Source organism: Ooceraea biroi, chromosome 7 (assembly GCF_003672135.1).
Source record: "Ooceraea biroi isolate clonal line C1 chromosome 7, Obir_v5.4, whole genome shotgun sequence".
Taxonomy (NCBI): Eukaryota; Metazoa; Arthropoda; class Insecta; order Hymenoptera; family Formicidae; genus Ooceraea; species Ooceraea biroi.
The window spans coordinates 14,245,071-14,262,413 of record NC_039512.1 but is presented as its reverse complement, the minus strand read 5'-3'; the positions used below and the strand labels follow the sequence as shown (position 1 = coordinate 14,262,413).

Below are 17,343 nucleotides of genomic sequence, written 5' to 3'. Positions count from 1 at the left end.
CTGCACCCGTCGCGCTTGCGCGCCGCATCGAGCCGCATCATCCCCGCGCGCGAACACACACACGCACTTTTGCCCTTACTAACTTTTCCTCCTCTGGAAGCACCCCTTTCTTGTACACGTGCGTCACCGCACGCGAATGTGACGTAGACTTTTCTTACTTATGACGTACGTCACAGAGGGTATGACGATATTGTCTGGTCTTTTTTAATCACGCGACGCCTATTTGGGGATGCTACCCGGCCTAGGCTACCCCGCTACTCCACGCCTAATGACGCGCGGGGCACAAGTTTCGTCGAAGTCAGGAATCCGAAGCAACGCGCCACTTCGTCGCGTTACTTTGTCCTTCCCGCAGCCAGTTTTTGGGAATCAATACGCAAAAGTTATTGCTTCCCTTTCTTGTATGCAGTGATCTTACGCAGTTAGTGAGCATCTGCGCGCGTACGTTCTATAATTTCCGAATGAACACTTACACATTTCCAATTAATTAATTTCTACGTTTTTTTTTCAATCTTCTCTCTTATTTTCCGTAACAAAACTTGCACCGTAGCACACAACATTTACGAGCGACGGAGAGAAAATGGTCATCATCAAATTTAAGTAATAACGATCAGTTTTAAGCCTTTGTTCAATCACGTTAATCGGAAGCAGAATTTTATATTGTATGTTAATGATATGAGAAGCAATATCTTTTACGCAATCGCATATAGTTGACAAGTATTGCAAAAGTTTACATGCACTATATTAATATTACAGTGATTATTATAAAATTTCAGCAAGTACACTACTAGTTACGCTCGATTATATCGAGAATCGATTAAAAAGCGTAAAAATTGTGAGTATATTTTACGAATTTGCAACAATCGCACAATCTTACAATCGGGCTTGCGTGTAAATTTTCTATGTTTTTATTGTTATCATTATTATGCGAACATCCTTGATTATATACGTGCGATATAAACATATATAGAATAAAAATGCCAAAAGATATCGAGAATTGGGATGTACGTTGGAAGTGAGTCTCAAAGTTATTTACGATTTCCACCACAGCAGCCTGCTATAGGATCCTTCGCCTGTCCGGAGCAATCCGTCTTCGCCGGGCCTTCTCCATTTTTCTCGATTTTGGATTGTTTGCAACAGCCAGACATGCAGCAACCGCCAGCTATCTCTCTCGCTCTAGTGAAACATAAAAGCGATGAATAATTTAATAATAATGTATGAATAATATATATAGATATATACAATTTTAAATTATCACAAAATGATATCTATGAAATTAATACCAAATAATGCATTATTATAATTCATTATAATAGTGCGAAGTACAAGACAGAAGTTAAACGTGATCTAAAATGCACATTTGTTCGTAAATTCACTACTCAAGAAGCCCATATGGCCGCCTCTTAAACCTTTTCGTTGGGAAGAACCACATCGCATCGGTAGATTACTTTCCTGTTGGGCAGCAGCTTTTTCGATCCCCATTGGTATCGCTACAACATCCGCCACGTTCTTCCTTCGTACCGGCGCAACATTTGGAACCGCAACATCCGCCATATGCTTTTCTTTCTCTGCGCATTTATATACAAGTCGTGCGATAATCGTTAGATAGTTTCTTCGGAAGCATTGCGCTACTCGCAAAATCATTATCGCGAACCAGGCGACCACATAGGTTTACAAGAAGGTTTACTTTTTCTATTTTAAAATAATGGTGTTGCGATTTTTACTTTTTACTACAACATCCACTAAAGTCCTTTTCTTTACTGATTGCATCGGTCTTCTTCTCGCCACTATGAATATAACAAATACATATGATACACGTAAGAAAGAGAGGCAAAGAATAAATTTCTAAATACACGTGAAGGCATTTAAGCAAAGCTCTCTTACTGGTCGCACCGACAAGTCACTTGACCAGCGTATCCTTTTTGGCTGGTAACTTTGCTATAAAAAATCATATATACACAATACAATACAATATTTTACAATTAAATGACAAGTTTGTAATCATGTGTGCATAGTCCCGGAAATTAATAGTTTTATACATTTGATTAAATAATATGACATTTAACTAATAATTGTTTTTCATATATATGTATACATATTGCTTGTATATTGCTTTATCGGTCGTTACAGATTGAAAAGCAATGCGGGAGGTTAAAAATGTTTTATGTGACATATAAAAAAGTGGGGAATTACTTACGCGCAATGATCACACATAATGAAACTGCGATATTATACGTTCTTTAATTAAAATTTGTACTCTCAGTTAATTTCTTTATCCTTGAAAAATTTGGAAATTTTTTGAAGCGTGCAGAGTATGAAAATTACATGTAATTGTTACTATAAACAAATATTATGCGTTACTATGGCCATTCACTTTTTTCTATCGGCCCTTTTTTCAAGATACTTAACAAATATGCCTAATTATAGATCATTAATATATATATATATATATATATATAGTTGCCATATTAGTTGCAATATTGTCATATGCACGGTTGCTACGTTTACAATTTTTTAAAAATACTCGATGACATTATACCTAGTAAAGAGTTAACTTACACTCTTTATATAAAAATTGTATTGTATCTCAGAATAGTTACTAATAATACTTGGAAAATGATAGGAAACGAAGTTCAATCTAATATAATTTCTAGAAATGTTTCAAGTGTATATGTTTTTAAACAAATTTTATTCTATACTTGATTTTTAATTATAATCTCTGGTAATCTTCCACATTTATCATACATTTTTCAATAAAATAGTATTTCTACGCAGTTGCCTCATACACTGCTACTCGAGTTTCTGCTTCCTACGACACGCAGCATCTCATATATTTCGACACGAAGAAATAATTTTTAAATGAACGCTGGATTCTTCAAAATCTGCAAATAAAATGCACAAATCATACATGTACGAATGAATAATTACATTATACAATACTCACTTCTGGTTGCTCTTTAACGTAACACACAGCTATTTGGTAAGCTTTATCGCAAGCGTTCTCCGCTGCTAAAAGTTTATTTTTCCAATCAACTTATTAATAACAATTACTAACAATTAATTCATGATTTTTTGAAACGAATGCAAAACGAATGCAAAACGAATGCATCATATGCGTCTTATGTATCTTTCTTTATATACGCATATATATTGTATTAAAAGTTACGTAATAGTAAATTGACTTTGTTAAGATAAAGTAAGAACACTCACGAATCGACTTGCATTGGTTCAGAATATTTTTTGATGTCTCTTGCATGCTACGCGGAAGATGACGCAAGGCTTTTTCGAGATCTACATTGTTATCTTCATTAAGAATACCGCTTTTCACCATGAAGCATCTCAAATAACACTTTAATTTCATATCATTTTGTTCAATGTTACCAGCCTTCACGAACTGCTTCAAGGATGCTGGTGGACAGAAAAATCCAGTTAAAAGCGAGAAATTTGTCGACACATAAACAACACGAAATTGTCTTACCCCAAGAAACACTTGTTTGTCGGCGACAAACTCGTTTAATATCCGCCCGTGTTCGAACATATAATATCAAAGAAGTATTTATTAAGCAATTATTTGCTCAATTGGATATTTATATATATTTTACATGTGTGTGTGCGCGCGCACATCAAATATCTTCAATATTTGTCATTTAAACATGAAAATTCGTGCATCAAAACAAATATAGTTTTTACGTTATATTCCAAAATGTGTAATTTGTATATTTTAATAGTTTATAATAAAGCACTTTTTCATAAAGTTAGTAATGTTTACTTGTAATTTTGGGAAATAAGAAACTTTTCGACAAAATGTACGAAAAACTGAAAATGATTTCGAGATTGTACTTACTAGTAGAAATGATATTCCAATTAAAGCTATAAACAGTATATTTGTAGTTTTCATATTTCTATCAAGTGTCCTTCGCTGCAAGCTCCAGATTCAAGAAAACTACAAGTAATACTAATGAGACGGCTCAATCTTAGAACTTGGAGCGCACTAGAAGGACTTTATTGATCTTTGATAACGCAGTACACAATTCGTATTCAATGGTATAAATGTCAAGTATAAGACGGAACGATTACATAAATGCCAGTTAAGTCTAATAATCATAAAAAGGCATTAATGATTTGTTTAGACACCCTTAAGGGGGTCTCTAGATTTGTTTTCATTCTATACTGTCATCTAGCATAATTTTTATTGGAAATCTTTGTATACTATACTTTACTCGCTCTTCTTTTTTAGTGTGTGTGTGTGTGTGTATGTTATTTGTTGTATATCACATGTAACATATGGTCAATAATAATATGATATATATCCGTTACAATCGAGCCAATCTTTTCGATTCAATGCTTCAAACTACTTATCAATGTCATACCAATCTGTATTAATATGTACATTTTATTAAATTTGTATTGAGCAACTCATTGTAAAATTGCAAACTTTAAATATTTCTAATCAATCAAATAAAACTTTTTTGATTATTCGCTATATATATGTATACATATATTAATTCGTTATATGTATATAATATATATTTGCTTTATGCGAATAACTACAGACAGTGCAGATCTGACTTGCCTTACCAATGTATGATAATTCCGGCCGGTTGTGATAGCTTTGTTGTGGGTTTTCTCACCGCGGATTCAACAGGGCCATGGAATCGATACCACTAAATATCACAAACTTGCTTTTATTACTTTTTACTTCGATACAGAGAAAGCACGCGTGTGTACAGAACCCGAACAGAACAGAAGAACGATAACTCAACTAAACTGCGCGCGCAACAAGATGGCGGCCGGTGCGTTCTAAAATCTAACTGTCTGTAAGCGTGTTCGAAAGAAAGTCTGTTCAAGACCGTCACACGGTGCGCCCTCAACTTGGGCTCCTCTTGGTGAGAAAAACAGAAAGACTTGCAACGATGAAAGTAAAGAAAGATATGAAAGTTTATTCCTTAGACATGTTTGCATCACAAAACTGCGCAAGCGTCTATTATGTTTGCTTTTTCAAGTTGGCTCCTTACTTAAAAAAATTTTAGCTACTGTACCGATGATATCTGTGAATCAAATATTTGGGGCCTACAGTGTTCAACGCCAAACGGGTTTCTAATTTTCTATTGCCAATGATTTATTTATAATTTTGCATCCTCTGATCCGAACATGTAAGGTCTGCGGCGCCTTTTTGGAGAACCCAATCCAGCCCTGATAATTACACACGCTTGTAATAAGAAGGCTCGATTCGACTGAATTCAATTTCGAGAGAATTTAACCCTACTGTTACTCCTCATAGAAAGTGTGCGTGATCACCCTTACTACTACCAGTATCGATATAATAACATGCTTGTATGTATAGTTTTATAGTATTTTCTTTATATTGCGAGCAAAGAATATTAATTATACTAATCTCACCTTAAACTATTACAGTGAAACACATAATATAATTTTTCAAGTACCGTACAATCACTTAATATCCAAAAAGCTGTCGATTTTTCCATTAATTCATTAAACAATGAATCCAATCTCTAATTCGATTCGAATAATTTTAGTGATCCTCGTTCGTTCTTTTTTTTTTTATTATTATTAGCAGAATTAGCCTGCGAGTATGCAGCAAAACTACGTTGTATATTCTGTAAAATCGTCCATATAAACTCGCTTGTTCGTTCTCGGTGATAATTCGTCTGCCGTAGTGTCTGGATTGTTGTTAACATTTTCCTGCAGCACTCTATTCCTCAGTCGCTTGATATGACGTAAACGCTCCAACCAGTTAGAAGCGTATGGATTATGGCTATTTTGTTTCAAAGATGAGCAGACCATCGATGCGAGCTGTGATAGAAATAAATTTAATATTTACTTCCTTATGATTTTGTCGTTTTTACAAACCTTTTTCGATACATTAGCATTCTTACATTAGCATGCAGAGCGAGTTGTCGCGAAAGAATAGCAAGATTTGGATCGGAAATTATCTTAGGCTCGCTGTGACCAATATGTTCGGCTAATTCTTCTCGTGCTTGCACCGTAACTTGATTAGTACCGTGATCTAAAGGTTGTATCACAACGCAGGCATAGTTAAATTGACCCTGAAAGAAGTAAGAAATCCAAATAACTCAAATATAATAAAGAACGCTATGCGCCGTGCTACGTTCTTTGCCCCGTATTTTTTAAGCATACCTTAACTGTCTGAATGTTGTATGGCTCATCAGATTCATTGTAAACAAGCGTGACATAATTATTTCCAATATGAGTTTTTTTCGATGTACATTTTGGATCACTTGCTTTTGTAGGCATTAACGTCGCAACATGAAATGCTACCTAAAAAGTTTTTAAAAACGAACATATTGCGAAAGAATGAATTAGATTATTGTCGTTAACATGATAGAACAATATGATAAATACGATATAATATACTATATAAATATTTTATAAGCATTTTTTAAATACAGACCTGTGTGACATCATCTTGCCAGATATAAGCGAAATCTCCATTCTCACCGTTGCGATCTAATCCACCTAGGAACACATTTTCATCGACATCTTTCAATCGAACCAACGTGCCCAAGCGTTTCAAGAATTCGGTGTAACGAAGGGAACCATGCTGATTTGCCAGAATTTCAATCTCATTCGAGGCTTGACCCGGGCCAACGTAGAGCACTCCAATTTTATGAGTTTCGTACGGCTGTATTCTATCTAAATTCGTTACCGCGCGCTGTATCGCTGTTGTCTGTGGGACTAACAGAGGCTTCTCCGTTGTAGTGCCAAAATGCGCTGCATGATAAAGTTGAAGGAATACAAAACTGCAAATATACACAATAGGAATTTATTGTTTTCACTAGAATTATTTCATTAGAAGACTGTTATCGTCATAAACGTTATAACAAAACACAAATGGAAGACAAGAAAATAGGAAAGAAAGAAAAAGAAGAAAAAATATAATATGTTTACCTCGGATTAATGCCCGTCCGTGGCGGATCTTTTATTCGAGGGGAATTGCCTCGTCGCATGTTATCCCACTCCCCTCGCGATTTTTTCACAGGACTCATAACAGAAATCGTGTGACCCCTATCACGGAACGATATAGGTAAAGGGGGCAAGGTAGACGGATCTGGCCTCTCATCTTTCTGCTAAAAACGGACGATTATACAACGTTAATTAAATCAAAAGAAAGTTGACATATATATACCTAGGTATATTTATATGCATATATATGTATATACCTTATCCGCAAAGTGATTTCGTCCGATAGGCGGTTTATTTTCGACAGTTGGTGGCATTTGTTTCTGACTATAATCAAGACTAGATAATCGAGAATAAACCTGCGTAGGTGATTGCGGCGCCTTTGCGGCGGTGGTAGAGGACTGTAGTTGTACAGGACGTGTTTGTATGCCCAAATAATTTCCTGGTGCCTGAAATAATTTTGCTAAATCTATCTAACAAGTATATAAATGACTTTAGCCGTTATAACTACCTGTAGAATTGTAGGGGACGGTGGTACAGTGTTGCTAGCAGTTGTTGAAATAGTTTGAGAGACCTGCGTTGTTCCTGGATAGGAACGTTGTGAACGTAATATGCTTGGATGGTCTCCGGTACTTTCCGAGGAAGGTGGAGTTGTCCCCATGCCAAATATCTCTTCTGGTATTGCTTCACAACTAACTCTATAAATTAAACAAATCATATTAGAGATGCAAAATTTTTATATAATTACTGCAAAATGGATAGTAAAAAGCTGCCTGGTTTTGTTAAAACTGTACCTCATGTCTTTCATGTAAATGTTCTTTGAATGCTTCTTCAATTCTGCGTCCAACTTAATATCTAGATCTGAACAAGCAAAATCTTTGTCAACTTGCTGCTGTACATTCAGTTTTTCTTTATTTAAAAATGGATTCTTCCAATTGGCGCTCATCTCGGGACTAGAATTCGATCGACGTACTGGATTTCTAGAACGCCGTGTGTCTGTAGGAAATTATTATCTTTTGAAAAATCGCTTAAAAAGGAGCATTAATTTATTGCATAACGGAATGTACCTTCTTCGCCTTCTTCTAAACTTTCCAAACTATCTTTTGAACTTTGCCGAGATGGGCTGGGTCGTGCTGGCGAACCAGGTATCGCGATAGGACCCGATGATGTGGAACAAGATATCGCTGATTTCACATTATGCTCATTGTGTACTTGATTATTATTTTTGTTTGGCACATCCTGCAAAAAACAGCATTAGCATTAGTTTTCCTCTCCTTTCCTTTTTTAACCAAGTTGATTAATGCTGCAGATACCTCTACTTCATCATCGGAATATTCTGGCGCAACCTCCGGTGCTTGCTTGTTCGACAATACATCTTGATTTGGCATGTACAGAGCCATAATATCGTGCACAGGAAAATCCATGGGTGTTTCAAACTGCGTAGAATTTTGGATCCTCATAATCCACGACATATCGCCCGTTGGTCTACGCACATAAATTTCCGCCCAGCCCTGACACCAGCAAGCGCAGAGTACATGCCCGTCTTGTTTATCGCTATTTAATATCTGTCCTAATTTGGACGGTTCAACTTGATCCTTGTCAGTCCTTTCCATGTGAAATTCCTTCTTGCTCTCCGTATCTTCCACAGACTTTTTACATTCTTCCGTGGGTGAATTTGTAGCAGTGTTCGTGTTTGAACTTCCGTGACCACCGGAGGACTGTCTGGATAACTTATCCTCCTTTGACGTCTATTAATATAACTTTTTATGTAATGTACTTTTCTTAACTACATGCAATATAATTAGGCATATTATACCTCGATACTTGAAGTGCGTTGTAAATTCGAGTGAGAAGCTTTTGTTTGATCTAATAATAAGAAGCCAGGTTTACACGCCGCCCAGCAATTGTCACAGAGTCCGCCGCGCATAGCTTTATTACTGCAACCACTTGTCGTTACAGTGATGAGTCTATTGCCAAGTATCCAAGTCATCGATTGACCTTCTTTAAGAAGGAAATCGGCAGCTGGTAATCTAAATTGTAAAATTAACGAATATAGTTAAGAGTCGAATTAATAAAATCATATCAAATGATCTATTACCTTTTAGGTCGAGCCGAGTAATTCGAAAATGTGTAACGAGCCATCAAATCAATACAAGTTTCGGTAAGTTCAATATGAAAGTTCATTAAACCTTCATCAATCGGAGGTTTCAAGTCTAAAGCCCTGCTTTCTCCGATTATACGATTAGCCATTATTGGTCTTTCTCTTCGACCTCTACTACCCTGTTTACATAAATGTGTAGTAGTACAAGAGATAGAGAAGATGTAGTAATTCATAAATATAAAAATAACGAAGGGGTAAGGTCCCCGATTGAGCGGAGCCTGGTAATAAAAAAAAAAAAAAAAAAAAAAAAGAGAATAAAGAGAAATAAAAAAACGGAAGAACGACGAGAGCGTGCGCTGCGGGTTTTGTACCTTTATGTACGCGTGTGATTTGTCTTTTTTCAACTATATTGTTGTTACCACAAATGCAAATTTCATTTATATATACATAATAATTATATACTATATTGTATTTATATGAATTTATCCTCACTTGTTCAGTCAAACTGGAACTACGTTTCCTATTTGAGGAATCTTCATTGACGACATTAAAGTCCGACTTCATTAAATGTCCTTCTTCAAAAGGTACTATCACGTTCGCTTTTAATCCCTGTTTAAAACAAGGAAGAAGAATAAGTAAGATAAAATTTTTAGAGATTGATAAATACTATGATGTACATGTACATACTGTAGTAATAAATTTAACAAAATCTCTCCGAAAAGGAAGTCTGCATTTTAGAAACCATACTGCAATTACGTGATGTGCCAAAGATACGGTATAATGGTTATATTTAAAAGGATTGGTGTATGGCAATAGTATCGCAAATACAGACATGTACTGATCTCCGATGAAACTGGCAAAAACTTTTGGAAGTCTAGTCAAAGCTGAAATAAACATTCGAGCAACATGACAAGTTTTAGTAACTTACGTAAAAAAAATTATATATATATATATATATATATATAATTCCATTGAGAATTTAAAACTTACTTGATAAGAATTCCAAGATAGGTATGGCAATGTAAACAGTTGCAGAAATTTTTGATAAATTTAAAAGTACTTCAGTCAGAAGTTTATTCATTGCATCGCGCATTTCTAGTGTGCAAATCGTGAGACTGGTAACACATTGACTTGCACACTTTGCTGTGAGACCGACCTAAAGATTATTCAAATTATTGTTACTCCAAATATACGGCAAAAAAGAGAAAGAAAATATTGTTCTTGTAACGCTTATTAATTTATTGCATTTTTATTGCATGAATAATACATGTCCTACCTCAAGACACTTTATTAAACGTTGTTGCAAATTAGGTTCCAAATGTGCATGATATGACGCTAGAGACGCTAGTACTGGAAAAACGTAGACTCGAAATTCGGAAAGAGTAAACTTGGGCGGAACATTATAAAGTGATTCGGGAAGACGCAGACTCTTATCGCTCACCTAAAAATTGAATTTGGCCACAAGTCAATAACTTGGTCAAGCAACAACGTAATAGGTAAAAAAAAAAAAAAAAAAAACAAACTTAATATTCATTTAAAAAATGGATTAACCAACCATTGAACATAAAGCTGCTGCAAAGAAATCGATGTCATTACTGTGGCGGGATAATATCAGTGCCCTGTTCTGCATCACTTGAGGCAATTCCTTTAATATAAGATGTAAAACTTTCCAATCTATCAAACAAAATAATAATGATTTTCTTAGTACTCGACTATAATTTCGAAAGTGTAATTAAGTAATAAAGATTTCTTTTACCTTTTTCTTGCTTAATACATGAAATAATAACTTTACATCCGTGAGTTAAAGACATTGGAGTAATATGACAAGACAAATGTTGTAGCGGCACAGGACTGGCTGGTGGAGGACTATTGCCTCCACCCGCACTACTCATACGTTCAGTGCCATGTTCCAAAACGAGATATGGACTGAAGCGAGTTACAGTACCATTAGTTGCATCCAGAATTCCAATATGATACAGAGCGTTTGCTCTAATTTTCAGAAAACTCTCGAAAATCTGTACGATAATGATGAATTAATAAATATTCTACTGAAATATTCCAACTTGTTTAACACTTATTTTGATAATATTAGTAATTACCAAATAACGAGTGGTTGATACATCGTGAAAGACAGAGGGGTCCTTGTAATGCTGTTCAAGATGATTTACTAAAATTTTGTAAGCACAAATCGCGTGAGTCGATGGTAAACGATACATCTTTGACGTGAATATCTTTATGATGCCGACAACGGCAGTTTTCACGTCTTTAATATCAGCATCCACAGAGACCGGTGCGTCTGACGTAAAAGGCTTATTGATTATCTAAAATAAACTTATAGTTATATAATAAGTTGTATACATATAAGTTTATAATAAACTTATATTCTAATACCTTCTCCAGTATGTCCAAAAGTTCTATACACCGCTTAGTATCACATTCGAGACAAAGATCCACCAGTAAATTTGCTGTGACGTTACGTATCGTAATATCTGGATCCATATCCACATGTTGCATGTACGGTACAACAATACGCTCAATAAGTTCATCCTCGTACCTGGATCTGATGAAATTGATTCGTGTTGCAATTATATGTATGTATTATATTATAAGAGTGTTACATGAGTAATTGCGCCAAGAGTATTTATAAGAGTATTAACTCAATCGAACCTGTTAACTTGAATAACATTGGTTAAAACAGCAAGAACCTTCATTCTAATGGTCGTACGTGTTTCAATTTTGTAGTAATGCTCAACCAGAGATCCTAATTTGGCTTGCCATTGGTGATACGTAGGACCTATCGTGGAAGCTCTGTATTCAATCAGTTTTAATACAGATGCTTCCTGGAAATAAAAATTATCAATATTCATAGATGCACCCTATGCATTTGTATACTTACAGGTCGAGAGTTGCTGCAACGTTCAATGAGATCATAGAAACGTTGAACGCTACCATTATAATTATTCGTATCAAGTAAATTTTCGATATTAGTGATCGTTTCATGTAAACTTGCAGACACTTGTTTCGTTGCTGGCTGATTACTAGTTTCTGAGGCAAAAATCATAATTATTTCAGTAACACTATCTACATAATGAGAATAAATAAAATAAATCAATTTTACCGGTATGAGCAATAATTTCTTCAATAATATCAAGAATAATGCTCCATGTAGGATCCCATAATTCGTTACCATACTTATTCACCAATCTTTGTATCGATAGCGTAACTTCATACATAACAAACGGGTGGTTGCACTGTAAAGCCTATCGAATAGAGATTAGAATCCTATCCTATGTATCCTATCGAGTATCGTTGTAATTATCCTCTTTGTGCATACTTGATAAAATGACGGCAGAACAGACGCTGGTGTACATTCTAACTTTGGTATTCTGTGAGTACCCCATAAACCCATGTTTATGTAAAACACTGCACCTCGAAGTAAACGTACGTCACGTTGAAAATTTACATCTTGCAGCAAACGACACATCGTATACAGGGCACAATGGCCCATGTGCGTTCCTAGTAAATTCCGCATAATCTGTAATATTATCAAGTTTTAACGTCTTCATAAATAAGAATACCCAACATCCATTTGCAATAAATGCAAAGAAATGACAATACAATTAGAGTGACAATTTAGATATCACATTATTCACCTTCCAGCTAGTTTGGCAATAAGTCTCAACATTTACGCTCCTGCACAAAGCTATAATAAACGTTTGCAATGAATCAGATTGTAGATTACTATAACACATAATTGCATCGAGAGCTTCCAGGCATCCCGAAACGACCTCAGTGTTATTACTATAATAACACAAATGGGAAATAGATCTGTAAAAATAATTACAATAATGCACTAAGCATTAAGCAATTTAACCTGTAAAACAAAACTGTAATTATTAAAAATATTTACTGAACAAGACCAGATATAACATCCTCGTCGATGTAAGCTGAATTGAACTTGATAACGTTTACAAGAAGAGACAAGAACTCGGCTCCTCTCTTTCCGTCTCCCGCCGTTACTGTAGGCATCCATTCCAACAGGAACGGACCCATTCTTTCCTCCAAGTGTAAAATATCCTTTCCATTTTCTGTCAACGTTTGCAACAATTCCAATCTGAAATATTTTAATAGCAATAAACAAAACGGTGTTGCTACATTAAGATAATGGACGGATTATTGGTGCGTGTCATTGTACAATACCTAAGGCTGATATCTTCAGGCATATCGTATTCCTTTACTACCATAAAAAAGTTTACGCGCATCAATGACGAAAGTTTCGAATATTGTCCTTGTACAAGGCATTTCAGAAAATTTAACGTCAAGTGCCTATGTTCGCGCGGAACGTCTTTTCCTAGTAAATCTTTAACTAAACTCCATAGTCGTTCCGCTGCTCTCTATTATTGCAAACAATCAACTAAATGAAGCATCTTTTTGATTTTACACTTGTAAAACTCTTAATGCAGTGTTATTTCTTTTATACATATCTATACGTTAACAATACATACATCCTCCCATTGTTGATTCAGTACCGTATCACATAGCTCTTTAATCGCTTTCGTACGATGATGGACTGGACTGTCGGGACTAATCTCTTTTTCTATGTCATGAGTCAGAGTGAAATCTTCACGACTTTTATAGCTACCTGCAATGTCAATCGCTACGATTACGAACGTGTCCAATGTAACAGAAAATTTTCACTACACTGACAATGGAGATGCCCGAGATGTGACATAGGTATTCACCTTTGTTTATGCGAAAAAATTGCTTCAGTTTGTCGTGCAACGTTTTATTATCCTTGTCCTTCGAACTCATTTTTGACATCTTTCGATTCCGAGAAGTGTGCCCAAAATGTATATTATTCAAATATCGCACTAAACATGTCAAAACAGATACAAACGGATAGACATACCACAGAAAGAAGAACGAGAACGACTCGTCACACCGGCAATTCAGATTTCAGTGATCCTCGGTGATCGCGAATCTTTTGACTCGCGGCGCAAACTGCATTCTATTTCCGAGTTTAGTAGAACTACGTAGCCGCAATTAGTACCTAACAGTCGGTAAAATCACTAGTTGGTGCGAGTCCGTGCTATATACGATACCAATAATGGTTGCCACAGGTCGGTATAATTTTTGAAATTAAAATTTGTTCTAAATAATCTATTTATCTTCGGATGAAAGGATTCCTTCCGCAAGGAATGCTATCACTGCAGTCGATAATAAGTGATTTATTTTTCCAAGGCAATTTTTTGATCGTTCCACGATCCCATTAAAGATGATTTACTTTGGGTAGTTTCGTGATTATGAAAAAAAAACTGCAATCGACGTAAAATGGACAGTTGGCAAATAGAACGTAAACTAAAACCACAGAAATGGCGAGACACGTACGAGAGATGATCACCTGCTGAAGATTTGACGCAAGAGCGATTTTTTTACATTTTAATTTTTATTGGAATACATAAAATGAAATTAATATCAAAGAATTTAAATACATACATAGTATATATATATATACAGATATACAGCTAAAACGTAACAATAACTTTGGAAAAATGGTAATATTGTACGATTCCTTCTTCATCCGAACATCTCGAGCACTCGAACATAGAAAGAAATTAAAAGTTAAAATTAGGAAGAAGAAATCGTCTCGTCAAATTATACCAGTCATACATTGATAATTCGCTGCTGCGATTAACATCAAGCGTTTCCTTATCTCATCGCTAAGAGGTAACAAACAGAGGCAAGTAATATCGAATCTAAAGAGGTCGCGCGACTGATACTTGATCTCTAAAGACCGATAAATTGGTGGATCCATCACCGTTCGTCATGATACATCTATTTTCTGTGAGTCGCTCGTTAAATACATGGAAAGAATCAAAATTTTTGTACCATTATTTCTCGATGTTTAGAACACATCCTGGAATGGGAAATGAGCTTTGTTTGGTTCAACGAGATCGGCAAGGAAACAAACGGTACCAGCGATGCCCTCGTACAACGAATATGGTGAATCGGGTGTGCGCGCGGACGTCTGAAACTGCGACGAATCCATAAAGTCTGCGAATTTGGCGGCTCGGTAGAGATGACGTTCATCGCCGGTGAGTCTGTACAGAAGGAGAAAGACGTAGCCATTGCCAGCCACACCGTGACAGATTCCCGGTCCTTTACGCAGGAGTCCCTTCTGCCAGACAAGATCGCCGGCACGTTTACACGAATCCAGATAACGTTGATCTTTCCAGCGCAAATACGCGGCCGCCATTAAATAAATGACGCCAGGCGCGCCGTGGCACCAGTGTACCAGCTCCTCGTCACCGTCCCTCATTCGTCCAGAACGATTTATCTCATCCATGGCACATGGAAAATTACCGGTTGTTGTTTGCAGTGTTAGGAAATAATCCACGCACGTTCGCACGGTACTTTCAACTTCCGGGTCGGCATCCAGAAACGATGGTATCTAGATGAGAGAAGAAATATATATAATTGATGATCTGACTTTTGAATACATGAACAATATCCGCATAAATATCGGCTTAAGAAAAGGAGAGAGAGGGAGATGCCTTTTTATATCTATCATACGTACGAACCTGTATAAGAACCTGCAGAATTGCACAAAGCCCGTGCGCTGCCCCCAGATATTCCGTACCATAATATGCATACATCAGTGGACACGGGCCGTTATGAACTCGCGCATACGCCTTGCCCGAGGTAACGATCGTTCGCGCGACTTCGTGCATCATTTCAAGTGGCACGACATTCTTTTTCATCGTGCGATTCAGCCAGAGAGCACCATACAAAAAACCAGCACGACCTACGAAGAATTCATCTGAGCCACATTTCAGAAAGTTTACTTCCTTGCAGCGCACTCCCGTTTGAAGGTAGCGTTGCACCAGCTTGTTGGCTGCTTCATCCCGACGTTCGGCAGCCGCAAGAGCCGCAGCTACTGCCAGAATGCCCCAATCTCCTGCAATAATTAAATCGATTATTTACACTTGTGTAAGTCGCTATATTATTATCATATTTCGGTTATTATCAAGTATCTAATCATAATAATCAGATAAAACATCTTAGATATTGATAATGTAAATTTAAATTGTATATATTATTGCCATGTAAAACTAAATCTCTCTCTCTCTCTCTCTCTCCTCTTTTTCTAAGTTTACCTATGATTATTTATATTAATTAAAATATCAATCCTATCTTTTATCAGTTATTGACAACTACATCATTAAAATTGAAATCCCCTCCTTTTCCCGCCCGTGTTACCAAATACAGACCCAGAAGAAAACCGGTACCGGCGCGCCCCTCGCGGCGCTGCACCTCCTCCAGAGACGAACTCAGATAGCAGTTAGCCAATGCCAGGTGATTATCCTCGTCGAGCTCCAATGTAGCGGCGCGCTCGGCAAGTCGCAGATACGTATAAGCGATACCGGACGCACCGACGTACAATCCACCGTCCGTTTCCGCGTGCTCGTACGGCTCCTTGTCGAGGATACGTTGTAGCAACACGCGCAGAGTATATTTCGCAGCGCGCTGACTGTTGTCGACGTCACGCCGCATCGACGCCGCATCACTCACAATCTCCTCTTCGCGCGCGCAGTACGCGTTCTCGAAGTACCGGGATCGTCGCGACATTGCGCTGAAAATACGTCTCGAGGCCCACTCGCCGAAAGAGCGAACTACGCCGATAAACCCGGCGCACGGCATTCAACTGTCAGCATTCGTGTGTAGAGGCCGCTGTTTGCCCCGAACACATGGAAACAGCACCATATTTACTCGATGTAACGATGTAACGCGTATGACGCACGGCTATGTTTAGAGTCTTACCAGAAAGCGATCTGTAATTCGTTATTAATAGTTTTCGGTACATGGTAGTTATTTAGTTTATTATTCACGTTTTCATAATTCATAATTTTTCGTGTACGTTAAATATTTACAAACGTCAAATTGTCAGTTTTGATTTTTCTGCCTTCTAGTGCCAGCTTCATTCTTATCGCTACTTGCCTAAAATTTCAATCGACTTAATCCACTTACCTTCTACTTCGGGCTCGAGTTCTAATAGGTCAACGCGCTTGGCGGGTTCCACAAATTAGTTCAAATGCGCAAGTGACGCAAGTGAGCTCGATATTCTTGCAGTTCATTGTTTTCGCCAACTCGAACAGTCGTTTCATCAAAGATACGTATTACCTAGTAGAAAAATGAATGAAACGAAGGTCATCTTCAACAACGTATCAACCGTCGTTGATACATATACCGCGTGTCGATACTACGTAGCGTTGCTGACAATTTCCTCATCGCGCAAGTTTTTT

At 36.9% G+C, this 17,343-nt stretch overlaps 2 protein-coding genes and 1 non-coding gene across 10 annotated transcripts; all 3 read right to left on the bottom strand.

The window, feature by feature from the left end:
- Positions 1-2,667: 2,667 nt before the first annotated feature.
- Positions 2,668-4,665, bottom strand: LOC105284604 (general odorant-binding protein 83a). Of its 3 annotated transcripts, XM_026971469.1 has the most exons (6): positions 4,576-4,665; positions 3,842-3,997; positions 3,476-3,533; positions 3,208-3,405; positions 2,942-3,006; positions 2,668-2,879 (listed from the first exon to the last, which is right to left on the bottom strand). In XM_026971469.1, the coding sequence occupies exons 2-6, from the start codon at positions 3,893-3,895 to the stop codon at positions 2,853-2,855; spliced, it is 402 nt and encodes a 133-aa protein (XP_026827270.1). In that variant the 5' UTR covers positions 3,896-3,997; positions 4,576-4,665; the 3' UTR covers positions 2,668-2,852. The 3 variants fall into 3 exon arrangements, with proteins under 3 accessions (XP_026827270.1, XP_011346593.1, XP_011346668.1); XM_011348291.3 differs by lacking the exon at positions 4,576-4,665 and having other exon boundaries at positions 3,842-4,531; XM_011348366.3 differs by lacking the exon at positions 4,576-4,665 and having other exon boundaries at positions 2,942-3,003; positions 3,842-4,531.
- A 252-nt stretch (positions 4,666-4,917) lies between these two features.
- On the bottom strand, positions 4,918-14,042 carry LOC105275078. Of its 6 annotated transcripts, none has more exons than XR_003406844.1 (30): positions 13,950-14,042; positions 13,783-13,861; positions 13,546-13,697; positions 13,241-13,434; positions 12,951-13,154; positions 12,694-12,868; positions 12,375-12,575; positions 12,159-12,300; positions 11,937-12,085; positions 11,708-11,880; positions 11,432-11,600; positions 11,140-11,361; positions 10,797-11,055; positions 10,596-10,714; positions 10,317-10,481; positions 10,031-10,196; positions 9,728-9,924; positions 9,533-9,649; positions 9,038-9,219; positions 8,756-8,969; positions 8,253-8,687; positions 8,007-8,178; positions 7,734-7,935; positions 7,451-7,637; positions 7,200-7,388; positions 6,928-7,106; positions 6,431-6,779; positions 6,157-6,297; positions 5,895-6,065; positions 4,918-5,811 (listed from the first exon to the last, which is right to left on the bottom strand). It is a non-coding gene; the product is annotated as a tuberin (transcript). The 6 variants fall into 6 exon arrangements; XR_003406847.1 differs by having other exon boundaries at positions 5,602-5,811; positions 13,546-13,682; XR_003406843.1 differs by having other exon boundaries at positions 13,783-14,004.
- Positions 14,043-14,489: 447 nt separating this feature from the next.
- LOC105286825 (lanC-like protein 3 homolog) lies at positions 14,490-17,210 on the bottom strand. The gene is made up of 5 exons (XM_011352059.2): positions 17,069-17,210; positions 16,862-16,872; positions 16,312-16,771; positions 15,622-15,998; positions 14,490-15,491 (listed from the first exon to the last, which is right to left on the bottom strand). Exons 3-5 carry the CDS (start codon positions 16,739-16,741, stop codon positions 14,946-14,948), a joined length of 1,353 nt encoding a protein of 450 aa, XP_011350361.1. The 5' UTR covers positions 16,742-16,771; positions 16,862-16,872; positions 17,069-17,210; the 3' UTR covers positions 14,490-14,945.
- Positions 17,211-17,343: the final 133 nt, after the last annotated feature.

Excerpts from the sequence above, each read along its gene's own strand:
- LOC105286825 (XM_011352059.2), bottom strand. The coding sequence starts at position 16,741 with ATGCCGTGCGCCGGGTTTATCGGCGTAGTTCGCTCTTTCGGCGAGTGG. Across the intron at positions 15,999-16,311 it reads CGGTACCGGTTTTCTTCTGG|GAGATTGGGGCATTCTGGCA; the intron begins GTCTGTATTTGG and ends TAATTATTGCAG. Across the intron at positions 15,492-15,621 it reads TTCTGCAGGTTCTTATACAG|ATACCATCGTTTCTGGATGC; the intron begins GTTCGTACGTAT and ends TCTCTCATCTAG.
- LOC105284604 (XM_026971469.1), bottom strand. The coding sequence starts at position 3,895 with ATGAAAACTACAAATATACTGTTTATAGCTTTAATTGGAATATCATTT. Across the intron at positions 3,534-3,841 it reads TTGGAATATCATTTCTACTA|GTTCGAACACGGGCGGATAT; the intron begins GTAAGTACAATC and ends TTGATATTATAT. Across the intron at positions 3,406-3,475 it reads ACAAACAAGTGTTTCTTGGG|CATCCTTGAAGCAGTTCGTG; the intron begins GTAAGACAATTT and ends TCTGTCCACCAG.